Source organism: Lepisosteus oculatus, chromosome 1 (genome assembly GCF_040954835.1).
Source record: "Lepisosteus oculatus isolate fLepOcu1 chromosome 1, fLepOcu1.hap2, whole genome shotgun sequence".
Taxonomy (NCBI): Eukaryota; Metazoa; Chordata; class Actinopteri; order Semionotiformes; family Lepisosteidae; genus Lepisosteus; species Lepisosteus oculatus.
Genome location: NC_090696.1, coordinates 68,036,556 through 68,050,757, shown reverse-complemented (window position 1 = coordinate 68,050,757; position 14,202 = coordinate 68,036,556). Strand labels below are relative to the sequence as shown.

The 14,202-nt window shown below is 39.8% G+C and overlaps 1 protein-coding gene across 2 annotated transcripts in view; it reads left to right on the top strand.

The window, feature by feature from the left end:
• The window catches only part of LOC102696834 (putative methyltransferase NSUN7), a 54,164-nt gene that overhangs the window by 38,374 nt on the left and 1,588 nt on the right, over positions 1-14,202 (top strand). For both annotated transcript variants that reach the window (XM_015345980.2, XM_015345981.2), the window contains 2 exons: positions 6,522-6,639; positions 6,839-6,962. In XM_015345980.2, coding sequence (XP_015201466.2) covers positions 6,522-6,639; positions 6,839-6,962 — 242 coding nt within the window. The remainder of the gene's footprint in view (positions 1-6,521; positions 6,640-6,838; positions 6,963-14,202) is intronic.

Sequence of the window (14,202 nt, the reverse complement as noted above, 5' to 3'; positions counted from 1 at the left end):
TAGAATCATAAGCTTACTAAAATGGGGGAAGCACACTGGTTAGGCCACTGGGCTTTTGGAGGCCCGTGGATTTGAGTCCCATGCTAAATTACTCCGATCCACCCAGCTCATGCTGTACAAATGGGTACAGCTTAATGACTGGGAGTGTTGTGGGAACTTCTTCCTCAGAGGCACAGGACACAGTCCCGTGCCGATTCAGATTTATAGAGCTGAGTAGTGGAACAGCAACGCACGCTGGGTCTATCCTGCACAGGAGACCAGCTGCAGTGGTTTTACCAGCTCTTATATACAATACACAGGCTCGTAAAGAAGTTTCTTTAACACTTTGAATGTTTGTCCTGTCCTTCCCTATGTGATGAAAGTTGGTTTCACACTTTGAGTATTAGTCATCCCATTAGATGGGATAATTCCTGTTCTTAACACCTTGTAGGAGGAAAATTAGTTGCTGCAGCTGTTAAAGCAAGTTACCTTTATTCTGTCCTACTATACCTTTTACCAAATCTAAATTAACAGATCCCAGCAATGACATTGATATCTTCCACACCATGGTTCAGTAGCAATATTGTAGTGCTGGATATGCGCAGTATAGATATAGGTCCTACTTCAGCTGTAACACAGGAACATGACTAGCATCCCATCAAGGGGGATGGTCACATACTTTCAGTCTGCTTAGCACTACAGAACTTGGGAAGGGAGAACTGACCGGATCTGTAAGGAGAAGAAACAGAGTAGTAGCACAGGAAAAAGGTTAAGTGCTCTTCCTCTCCCCCACCTCTGCCACCACCCTGTGCACATTATGGTATCACCATACCGGCTCACCATGGCGACAGCTGAATAAGGAGAAGAAAGGTGACATCACTCCACTGTCCAGCGTTCGGTGCTTTTGAAAGTGGGTTATTTTTATGGATCCGGCTGCAAGAGAGGGATGAAACCAATCCTACACAGAACTACAAAAGTTTCTTTTTGTATGTAATGGAGAAAAAAAAAGCCCAAGTGGAGTGGTGCGCGGTTGAGTGGGCGCAACATGAAATTTTCATCAAAGTTTAAAAAAGAGTGTCTCCTTAAAATTCTGTAATCGCCAGAAAGTAGTGAAAGCTGGAGAGCTTTGAGGCAATAGTCTGGAACTATAGGAGATGTATTTCTATATTAATGTCTAGAAGGGAATACTGCCTTGAAAATCATTTATTTTTGACAAACAGATTTAGACAGGGAAAAAGAGCTCATAAAAAAAAACAGAATTCTGCGAAGAAGCTGGATGTAGATTCTTGCCACTCTGTTTCAACTTCAACAACATGGCTGGCTAGTTTGTTCCATACTTACACTAGTAGGTCGGTAGATGACAGTAGGATAGTAACAAGTAGTTTAGCATTGGTAATGGCTCTAGACAAGCTCATGAAATCCCAGGGAAGGCCCAAACCTAGGTCTCTTGAAACAGGATACTGTACTTCACTGGAATACATTAGTAATATTAATTTTCATAATTATGATGATCAAAAACTCCTTTATGTGTCGGAAAATATCTGTGTTTCAGTAGTTTGTTTCAAAGTGCAGACATTTTTATAAACCATAAATAAAAATGTCTTATTCCCGTTTCACGGATTCTGTGTTTTGCCTGTCTGTTTTAATTTTCCTAGGTACAGCGGAGAGCATGAATTATAGAAATAGGATGAGAAAACCCTCAAGCACTTCAGTGCTCTTTTTAAATTTGACTAAGTTTCTTATTTGTTGTTGGGGTCATAGAAAAGGTTCAGCTGGAGACTGAGAAGGAATTGTTCTCTAAGCAGAACCTCTGAAAGAACCGAGTGTTGAAGGTCAAGTTTGAAAGGAAATAAAAAACAATATTGTGCAGTTCCTTTGTCCCCAGGTAAATGAAACATTCTCTCCTGCTGTCCTTTGATTTGATAAATGTTTAATAGCACTGATTTTCATTGAGCTGCTCTCATTTATCAGGAAGACTGTAACCTATTTCAAGTAAGGTGGAGAGCTGGTCCCTTTGTTCAATTAAATACGGATCATTTCAAACTGTTTTGACTTTGTCCATTTAGTTTTACTGCACAATATTTCTTTGAGGGGAAATAAACACCCTGCTTTCAAATAAGGTATTGTTTCGTAAATCACAATTATACTTCAAGCTTTGTCGGTGTCAGTTCTTATTGATCTAATGTTTTATTTAGCACTGAGTACGAATTGCAGCTGACTATTGCTAAGTGGTAAAAGCTCCCCAGTCTGTTGTCCAATGCATTGGTGAGCTTAGTCTCTCTAGGATTTGTTCTGACTCTCAAGCAATTGCTGAAATATTTCTGAAAAATGTGAAACTTCTGACATAGAACAGGAAATAAGACAGTGTTACACTTCAAGACCATGTAATTGTCCCACGGATCTCAATGTAGATCATTCTTGAATATGTGGATATTTCATTGTGTGATGAGTTATAGTACAGTACCATACCTACAGCACACCACACCACACCTAATTCTGCCCTCCTTACTGTCCCCCAAGCCCGTCTACATTGTATGGGCGACAGGGCCTTCTCCTGCTATGCCCCCAAGCTCTGGAACTCTTTGCCCAAGGATATTAGAGAGTCACCTTCTCTAAACTCCTTCAAATCCAGACTCAAAACCTTCTTCTTCAGAAAAGCCTTTACTTAACTGGTTCCATTCTTCACCCCTCTGCTCTTCTTAATACCACCTTCCACGGTCTCCTCTATTCTTATTGTTGTATTGTTGTAATTAGAATTGTGTCCTGTCTTGTGAAATCTTATTTATTGTTGTAGTCTTCTTATTTATTGTTATTGTCATCCTGTAAAGCGCTTTGAGAAGCCACCTTTAAAGGCGCTATATAAAATAAAGTTTATTATTATTATTATTATTATTATTATTATTACAGGAAGTATAAAGAGATTCATATTCATTCCATGTAATTGTCCACACGGATCTCAATGTAGATCATTCTTGAATATGTGGATATTTCATTGTGTGATGAGTTATAGTACAGTACCACACCTACAGGAAGTATAAAGAGATTCATATTCATTCCCAGTTTTGTTCTTCAGCGATTGCTGAACCACAGTGTTGTGTCTCACCTCCTGTATGTCGCTTGTATTGCTGTCATATTCGTGACTGTTGCCACAATGCATATTTAACCGCCCATACCCTGAGATGGCTGGGGCATTCTTCCTTCATGGCACCTGTAAAATTTGTTCCGTACCTTTCAGGAGCAAGTTGAGACTTGAGTTTTGCAAATCAAAACAGAAGGGAGGTTGCAATGTTATTTGCAGAGTAAACAAAGCATCACCCTGAGAGAGGCAAGCTAGTGCAGCTGGATTAGTGGAAAAGCCCACAAGATGAAGAACATCTCCCGGAAAATACCCTTTAAAGGCATGAATAGAATATGTAGCAAAACTAAAGTGAGATGTATAATTAGTCTATATATTTTTAAGTAGTTCAGGTGGGTAGCTGCGTCAGCATGCGTAGGCTGCAAAGGAACAAGTGATAGGTTTATTCCATGCTGGAAAAAAGAAGAAAGAAAACACAACGTTTCGGCGCCGAAACTTTGTGTTTTCTTTCTTCTTTTTTTCAGCATGGAATAAACCTATTACTTATATATTTTTTAAGCTTCTCAGTCTTGGTACTAAGACTGACCTGGCAAAACTGAATGCTACACTATTGTTTATTTGTTTTAGAACATGTTTCCCCTGTATATTCTCTGCAAGATGGATGTTCCAAAAAATCCTGAAAGCTCTGCTTCTTTGTTTGCAAGGCTGTAGGCTGACTTATTATTCTGTCAGCCTAGAAAACTGCACATTAGAGTTTACAGGACAAAGGAAACAAAATAAAGTCATGACTTTTGCAGAAGATGAGATTTTACACATTATTAGTGTGATGCCATCTACAATTTATATGTTAGTTTTCAGCTCTGCACAGAGTCTGCACTATCTATCAGTAATTTTAATTTATATTCAGCCAATGTTGTTTTCGTAGTACATGACCATGGCTTTGCATAGCGCCTTTGCATACATTTTAATACATGAAACTGAGTTTACCTTGAACGGTAAAACCATAACTGTATTGCCTGATGTGAAGATGTCAGTAGGAGGAAAGTGTGTTGGAAGGTGTTGTGGATACTGTATGCAGTCAAGACAAGGACATTTTATTTCGGACAGTAGCTAGATTTAAACTCCTAAATAAACTTAATTGTAATTAATAGATTAATTTTCTCTAGGAATGGCTGGATCGTCTAACTTGGAGTGTTGCCCATTCAGATATGTTAACGTCTGTTCTGTGTCACAGTGTTTAAACATTGACAAGTGTGACCTGTAAGGCACAGTCCCACAGAGAACTCATCTAAGTATCTGGTGAATATTTATAACAGATGTAGAAAGCAAAGAAATATACATTTCTTGGATAAACAAATGAGGCACAAATTAATAAACAATAGAATATTACTTGATAGTTATTTAAACTAGGTATATTGTGAATGTAATTCTTCATATTTAATTCAATTCGTTTATACTGGGGCATTGTATGTTTAATAACACTTTTTGTAATAGTAATGGGATGCAGAAATGCAATTTACTTGATCTTCTGGAATCAAGCTGCTTTAATTCATATCAAAGAAAGAATTATATGTTTCATATCAGCCTAAACCAATTATATATAAAATAATAATTTTGATAGCAGAATGCTGAAAGCTGGATTTGCATAACCCAATAATGTCAGGAAAAATAACAATAAACAATCCACACAGTAATTTTGCAGAGTTTACATTAAATTAGGTGAGAACTGCGCAGAGTTGAAAAGGCTCCATTAAATTACTTTAAACTTTCAGTGAATCAAGGTCCTTATGTTTTATGATTTTCAGTTTCTTCCCATATCAACAGTTGCGGGGGATTCCTATGTTCAGGGGCAGTCTGCAGCAGGCGGGCTTGTGGGTTAGAAATATTTCATGTGAGGGTCCCGGGGAGCCGGTCCATTAAAGGCACCAGTGACTCTGCAGTGAGAGTGAAACTCCCCGGCTCTCTTCTTCGTGCTGCAAGCTCTCGGCGTGACAGGACGGCCTGCCACGTTCACAGAATGTGTGTGCGTGGTCTTTGTGTCTCCTCTGTTGCGGAGTGCAAAATAAAGTAAAAAAATAGAAATCCACCACCAGCGTGGATCTTAACGACCTGCAGTGCCCGAATGCACGGAGTCTTGGACCGAGGCCTGAATGATTACGATGTGGCAAAGCATGCCACTTGCAGAGACCTCACCTTCAGACTTGTACAGTACCATTCCTGTCTTCTGAAAGAAATAGTGTGAAATATTATAGCCACCGAGCCTGCCCAAACCATACAGAGGTGTGCTGATTTGAGTGAGCTGGCAGTAATGTTAGTGTCACGCTCAGGAGAATGCCCTTTAACCAGTACTCTTCCACTCTGTCCTTTTAATAATACTAATAATTAATAATTGCTTACACTTATATAGCGCTTTTCTGGACACTCCACTCAAAGCGCTTTACAGGTAATGGGGACTCCCCTCCACCACCACCAATGTGCAGCCCCACCTGGATGATGCGACGGCAGCCATAGTGCGCCAGAACGCTCACCACACATCAGCTATCAGTGAGGAGGAGAGCAGAGTAATGAAGCCAATTCATAGATGGGGATTACTAGGAGGCCATGATTGGTAAAGGCCAGTGGGAAATTTGGCCAGGACGCTGGGGTTACACACCTACTCTTTTCAAGAAACGCCCTGGGATTTTTAATGACCAATCTCACCCGAAGGATGGCGCCTTTTTACAGTATAGTGTCCCCATCACTATACTGGGGCATAAAGACCCACACAGACTGTAGGGTGAGCGCCCCCTGCTGGCTCTTCCAGCAACAACCTTAGTTTTTCCCAGGGAGATTGGTCCTTTGTACCAATCAGTAATAATAATTATAATAATTGCTTACACTTATATAGCGCTTTTCTGGACACTCCACTCAAAGCGCTTTACAGGTAATGGGGATCCCCTCCACCACCACCAATGTGCAGCCCCACCTGGATGATGCGACGGCAGCCATAGTGCGCCAGAATGCTCACCACACATCAGCTCTCAGTGGGGAGGAGAGCAGAGTAATGTAGCCAATTCATAGATGGGAATTATTAGGAGGCCATGATCTATAAGGGCCAATGGGAAATTTGGCCAGGACACCAGGGTTACACCCCTACTCTGTTCGAGAAACGCCCTGGGATTTTTAATGTCCACAGAGAGTCAGGACCTCGGTTTTACATCTCATCCGAAGGACAGCGCCTGTTTACAGTATAGTGTCCCCGTCACTATACTGGGGCATTAGGACCCACATGGACCGCAGGGTGAGCGCCCCCTGCTGGCCCCACTAACACCTCAGTGTGTAGAGTATAGCATTTTTTCTAATGATTTTAATCCCGGGCATGTCGTCCCATTTCCGGGACAGAAGGAAACACCCCCTATCTGAATTGAGGGGGTCGTACTGTAGCTGAACTGCCTGAACATGGGGTCTGGCTGTCTCTGGTCCACAGTTCCCAAGGCGCAGGCCGTGGTGTACTGCACGTGCTCGGTGCACCCGGAGGAGAACGAGGGGGTGGTGAGGAAAGCCCTGCTGTTCAAACCAGAGGGCACCAAGGCGCAGCCTTACAGGTAAGCAGCCGAGCGTCAGGCGCATGCTTTGACGGTCGCAGTGGCCGAACAGTCTCTCGCTGCTTGAGCAAGCAGCATTTCCTTTGCTTAAGCACTTGCATGGCGGACTAACACTGCACTGTAAATCACTCTCCGCCAGCCTCTATAAAGTTTTAACGATAAGGTTTAAAATAAAATGTTTTCTGCACGGTGCCAACAGACTTAGCCCTCCTGTCCTGCCTCTGTGCTGCATGTCAGAGGTCGACAACGCCAGAGAAAACTACTTCAGGCTGGGGCCATGCGAGAGGGCCAATGGCTGTTTCATCGCCGTGCTGACGAGAGAGGTGAGTGAAGACTCCTCTCAGCTTTACAGGCTTACAGGTTGTTCCCCTGAGAGCACATTCTGTACATGTATACCTCAGACATCCTGGGGGAGTGTTTCCAAACCTGTCCTAGGCTGTCACTTACTGAACCAAGTGTTCTGTGTTTAATCTGCCTGGCACCTTCTCATTTCTTTAACTTGCATTGCTGTATACGGGGTTTAAAATGTGCGCATTTTACGTATGTTTTAAATAAAAAAGGACCTATAAGTGTGTCATGCGCAGAGTTCAGTATAGATCTTAAAATACAGGATCAGGTGCTAGTCAAACGGTAGGGAAATTTCTAAAATTATTTTGGAGAGCATAACATATCAGCATAGAGCAAAGCACATAAATATAAGTCAAACACCTACTGTGTAATATAGAAAGTTTTTTCCCCCAAGTGGAAATCAGAGAAGCAGTCTGTTTTTTACATCCATGAGCTGAACATTTTAGCATTTGTATTTTACAATAAAAAATATAATTTCTTTATGGGTTTGTGAGCTCCCTGAAGTGATCTCTCCTGATCTAACCGTTTAATAAATGTGGCATGTTTTGAAGGCATGCATTGTGTGTTCCCCTCAAGCTTTAAAAATATGAAGCGTGACTGAATAATGATCCCTAGACATCTATGGGAACCAGCCAGGTCACGTTTTGTGTCGTGTCCGGGGGATTAAGGCTGTGAAAACTGACAGTGAACTAAAGAGGTGTTTTATTTACATTTCCATAACCTTTCCCCTTGAACACAAATCACTTTTCAGTAAACTTCACGCACTCCATTTTTATTCATATCTGAAAAAAGATAGGCACAAAAACATATAAAATATGTAGAGTTACAGAAACAGTGTCGTGCTGAAAAAAAGTACAAATTATCATACTGTAATCTTAAAAGCATTGCACAGAGCCAGCCATATTTCGTATTATATATCGTATATCCAGACATCCCAAGTTTGAAAATGGCTTGAAAAAAAATGTATAATTAGATAATTTGCTGATAGATACTATAATATATATATATGTAATACACTAGAAATACTAACTCACCAGTCCAGTTGAATCATCTCACTTTCTTTGCAAACTTTCGTTGTACAGATATACGGCTTGTTTAGCAGATTGGAGCAGACTATACTATAGACTATAGATTTCTATACATCGGCACAACAAGCTGTGATTTGAGCTCAGCTGTACAAGGGCATCAGACAGGAGTTTCTGACAAGTCAAGCATTAGACAGAATTAAAGGCTGTAGGAGGTCAGCTAACTCATCCACCCGGCACTTCAGAAATTCTTCAGGGGAGTTTTCAGTAATTCCACTGAAAGCAGTACTGATCTGTGAGGATGATGTTTTTTCCAGCATTTCCAAAAAGCTTTCAGAGATAAAAGCATTAGGGTCACCTCAGGACAGAATACAGTCGTCTTCTGTTTTAGTTCTTTCATCAAAGGGTCCAAATGCTTTCGAAATGGTTGCCATATTAAAGTTATTTTATCTACTATGTATACTTAATATAAATGTAACCTAGATTTGACTTCATTTATAACTTAACAACTGTAACATACACTATTGTGAAGCAACCTGGACTTAAGATGAACACAGCTATTTATATATTGGCTTTGTCATGTTTGTACATGCAAATTGGCTCAGAAGGATGACGTTATACAGGTAGCTAACTTATATGCATGAACCTTTAACTGGTAGAACCTGGAATACCCTGAACTGTAGTAAGTCTTATCTAGATAACATTAGTTCAGCAACATTTTTACAATGAAATTTAAGGGAAGTTGCTTCATTACTTGGATATAAGGTCTTTTGTGTTTTGGGTATGCATAGAGTACGTGTTCTTTCTGTAACACAAGTATAGAAAAGTATAAAAAGTACAAGTTGTTCACCAACCCCCAACATCTTACTGACATACCAGTTTTTGGAATCACTGAATCATGGAGGCAATGCAATACCTTGTGGTATAAGATGTAAAAGATGTAAGACGAGTCTTTTTCAGTAAAGGCTTCATTCTTGCAACTTACCCATACAGCTTTATATGGAGACCAAAATATTGATGATGCATAATTAGTGACCATCTCAGACACAGAACTTTGTGAATCTTTCAAAATCACTGGTGGCTTCATTGTGGCTTCCTTGTGGTTTGGGAGATTGGCTTGATCTAGGTAGAGTCTAGGTTATACTGTATATATACCCACTTCTTAATGGTTGGATCCACTGTACTCAACGAGATCAGTAAACCTCCAGATGTGTGTTTTTCTACCACATTTATCCCAGTTTTGTTTCAAAATCTCCATGGTCTTTGTGGTCGATCTGTTGTTTCACTATGTGAATTGTGGCTCGAAATTCCGTATCTACAGTATCTGAGGTAACATACAAAAAGAGATGCAAACAAATGTTTTGCGCCTGAACTGATTTTAAGGATGCTGCAACAAAAGGGCTTGAATATTTATTCAAATTATAATGTTCTCATTTTCTTTGAGAGTCAAACTACTGTACCTCTACTATCATACTACCAGCTAGCTACAACTAGGTTTGAAACATAAAGTCCTACTTGAAAGTGTCATGTTCGCAAGGAGGAGACAGCAACAAAATGTAGAGTTTTGCAGGTTGGTCCTCTGTCAATGAGTGAAATGCTCTGTAAAGAAGAGTAAAAATATTGAATAAGTTCTATATACATTTCATTTGCACTTTTAGCTGACATTTAACTGCTTAGTTTGAGCATTCAAGTTTTAATCAAAAATATCGTCTTACAAGGTACTGTATTTGTTTCTCGTATTTCATTTATTGACAGAATAGTACAAACTATAGAAAACAATTATTCATATTGAATATTGTAGACTCCACTGTTATCACTTGACCAGATGTATCACCAGACTTAGAAAAATGTTTCCCTGATTACCTGCTCGCTGTATAGTGGCAATAATTTCAGATGAGTTTCATATTCAGACTACAGCTTTTGAACAATATTTGTTTTAGTATGCCTTCGTAGTGCTCCTTTTAATCAATAATGAGACATGAATGAATGGTGTTGCTTCTTGCTGGAAGTGGTTCTTGATAATCATTTTAATGACAATTTGAGGCAGGAAATAGTCCAGTTTTGGAATTAAGATCATAACCCATACCGAACCCCCCCATCATGCTGTAAACTGTTCAGATTACAAAATAGTCTTAACTAGAACAAGCAATGCTGGTTGTGCTTCGTACTAACCGAGAAAAAAGCTCCTTCCAAACTGAGGAGCTCTAGCAGTGATCACACAGCTGCCTCTTCAGCAGGCCCCCTTTTACCCTGATCCTCCTCCCCTGGAGACGGAGGAGGAGTGAGGGTGTTTAGAGGTTAAAGACATCATTAAATCTAGTGTCCTCTTGCAAGGACTAATGTTTTATGTGCCCTGCATAAAAAGCTTGGTTCTCTGAAGAAATTCGCATTTCCTACCCTTGAGGGCCATGGGGTTCTCTTGGGTGACCTTTACGGACAACTAGAAGACTGTGACCTGCTGGAGCCAGTTGTCCACTGGCTTTTCAGTGGGTTGGAAGTGATGTGGAATTAAAAATGCTTATTTTGTATTCTCTCAAAGATAATTCTTTACTTCCTTATTTTAGATTGAACAATATCGTGCATAATATTTTGTAATAAGCAGCATTTAAATTCAGATTTCAGTTGAGATTTGATGTCATTTTGTTCCAATTATGATGCCAATTGGGAAATAATACACATCATTTTACGTTGTGTGTAAAAGTCTTGCTGGCAGATTTAGGAATGTTATTTGTTTGCAGATTAAAATAATGTTAACCCTCTAAGCCTACAAAAAGAAAGTATTTACTATAAAATACTAGAGTATAAAATCATGAATAGACTTCCTAAACATGCATGTTGATGGAGTAAACCTAATTTTAGGAAGAGAATCAACAGTCGGTACTTTGTTCAATCAGATCCTTTGTTCCATGGTAAACTGACAGGTGTGAAATAATTTCTCCTGTTCTGAGCCGCATTAACTGGGCTTGTTTTTGTTAGCCCAAGAGTTACATTTTTGTAATGCATCTGCCCCTACCAAGCAAACGGTGCAAGTGGGTAGAATCGATGAATTATTCAATGCTCTGTCTCCAAGCGTTACTGTCAGCAGATTCACTTTAAATATCTCGTTCAGACTAGCACTCCACAGCTACCCTCCCTCTCCCTTTTACTGTTTATCAATTATGCAGGTCTCTGAAAAGTAAAAAACTTTCAAGTGCGCTTTTGTGTGGTGTGGAGGAGAATGGCCGTTCACTTCACAACATGTCACTTTCAAACTCTGTTATTTTGTACAACACTTGAAGTGGGAACCCGGTAGGCTTTCTCCATTTCTAAAAAAATGCGGTCACCACTCATTAAAAGATATATGTCAGTGTCCTGTTATTCAATTTTAAATCAGTTTCTATTACAAAATGGAACACGTTTCTTTCTCTACCGAGTCTCAAAAATCTAAACACTTCTTCAACTGCAACATATTTTCAAAGTTGGTATCGGGAAAATGACAAAAAAAATTGTAGGACATGCATTCAATATCTGTTTAATTGAACACATATGACTTGCTGTAGGTACAGTAAATTCATTATGCTGATTAATCTAAATTAATAAACAGGGGGGGTCTCAAGTTAGACTAACAGTGTAGTAACATCTGTGGTCTCCTCCTGAAGCAATACAAGCTTGTAAGAAAATTAAGAACTTAGGTTATAAATGATCATTAAGCTAATTTATTCTGTTCAATTGTTAGTAGCTAATTATTCTAAGGATCTCATTAGCGGTCAGTATCGTGGTGGGATAGCCTGTTCTGTATTCTGTTCAGCAGCCATTCTCATTGGGTGTATTACAGAACTAGATGTGCTGGCTAATGTTCTGGTTCAGGTAACTGTGGTTGTGCATGTAACTGGTGAATTTTGTAATCAATAAGCAAAACTCCAGAAAACTAGCCATTCACAGCTTTCTGAGCTGCAAGGAAAGCACATGTACTGTACATTTCACAACATCAGGAATGGCTTAAAAAACAACAAACAAACATGTTTTACATATGAAAACAGAACTGCCAGGCCATTTTAAATAGGTCCATTTAAAAAAGTGTGCTGTTATAAAGAGTGATTGTGCCCTGCAGTCAGCAGAAGTCACGCTGAATGCATGAAATTATTTCTATTTCCCCGTTCCTCCTCATGTGTTAGAATTTAATTCAAGCAAACCTGGGCAATAAATAAACTCATTCAGTAATAATGTATTTTTTAATGCATATGATTGAAAAAGCACTTAAATCATTTTCAAGCCAAAATGGAAAAAGAGCAATCTATTCTTGTACCTGTGACACAATTTCATTTTGCCTCTTGTGAATATCAGTGGGTTGCCTCAGAGGGATTATGGCTATCAAATCACTGTTGCTCTTTAGAGCAGCTCATTTTGTTGGATTTTAAATGAATGCCCAGGGCAGGAAATTGCCCTCTGGGGTCCTGCATATTAAATTCCTGGCAAATTCAGTCAAAATTGGATAACGACAATGTGGCTTTAATCTTTGCACGAGAGCAAACCTTTTCATTTACGGGTTGGCATACCTGGAAAATGGCGCTGTCGCGTCTTGTGTCTTTAAAGCAGGCGGTTCTCCTGAGTTCTCATCATCAAGATAACCACTCTACACACGGTTCAATCTGCTGGTAACAGACCTGGATCCAATCCATTTTCTCACTGGACTGCGAATATACAGTAGGGCAGACCAAACCAAGTCTGTCCAGGGCTGAATTTGTCACTGACGATGGATGAATGCTTCTTATGAGGGCTGTCACACTGATAACGGTGAGAATTTTTTAGGACGTGTGATCATATGAAATGTTGAAAATGAGAGAAACCCTAGGGCTTGTCACGCTTGTTCAGTATTTTTTTGGGGGGGTTCCTTGATTATTTGACCACATCTGAGGCTGTCGGCATCCTATAGACCTTCTCTCACTAAAATAAGAAGAGTTCTTATGACCAGCTGTAGACCGTTTTTCAATATTTTTATACACACCCGGCTCCTATCACCCAAACTCTTGATGTCGCTTAGATGTGAGTCTACTATAGAAAGGGAATTTTGGTGTTCCTCTCTAGCGGACCTTCGGCTGATGATAAGATGTTAGCCAGCAGATAAATGCGATGAGAAAAGGGGTTTCGTTTTGAAGCCCGTTGGCGTCGTCTTGTAATCAAATTGGCACAGAGCCGCAAAGAGCCAAGCAGAACATCTGCAAATTCCCAAAGATTTGTTTTAAAGCTTTGGGTGTGAAGAATCCCTTGGTTCTCATTTTAACAGCTTGAGCAGGTGCTACAAAAATAAACTCTAACCCAGGACACTAGAGATGGAAGTGGACTGGAACGTTTGAGTCTTTACTGCACTCGGATGACATTTCCAATCTGTTCCAGTGTAGAATTCACTGCTTGATTCCTTAATAATTAATTCAGTTATGCAATTAAGCAGCTGTCTGAACCAAGTATGTGCACTAGACTAGACTGAAAGGGCTGGAATTTAATTCTCCCTTTGGTAATGGACAAGGCTTTTTATAACACAGGACTTGAATGCATTAGCAGGACTCCTATCACAAGTGTTTGAAATGATCAACATCTTAGGAGTGTGGGCATGTTGTCGCAGACTTAATGTGAAGGAGAAATCAAAAGTCGCAGTGATGTTTGTAAGCTTTGTAAATTGTGATGTGATCATAATCATCATCATAATACTGGAGAAATATGAGCACTAAGACATATGGATTAATGGGTATTCCTATACTTATCCCAAGAAACGAATGGAAATTGCTTTCTCACTCAAGATCAAAGATTTCTTAGAAGGCTGTGGATCTAAACTTTAAAAGATGTTTAATTTAACCTTTGTTTAAAGAAATTAAAACATGACTTATCTTACTGCACAGCTGGGGAATGTGAGGCTCTCTTGTCATGTGACAGTATTCATTTGGGTAAAGTTATTTGACTTCAACATAGTATCGGGATGGGATTATGTCCCTCCTTTTTCACTATAGCCTTTAATTGTTGTGAATTTATTTGGCTGGCACTTCTATCCAACAAGTCCTGTACACTGGCATTTTCCTGGAGTGATCTGTGCATCCTCTCCCCACCCAGGATTTGAACCCAGCACTCTTAACCACTACTCACCACAGGTGACAGCTCAAGATTTTTCCCCCTGTGCTAAATTCACTTCACCCGAGCTGGCTGGAGAACAGTTCAGCTG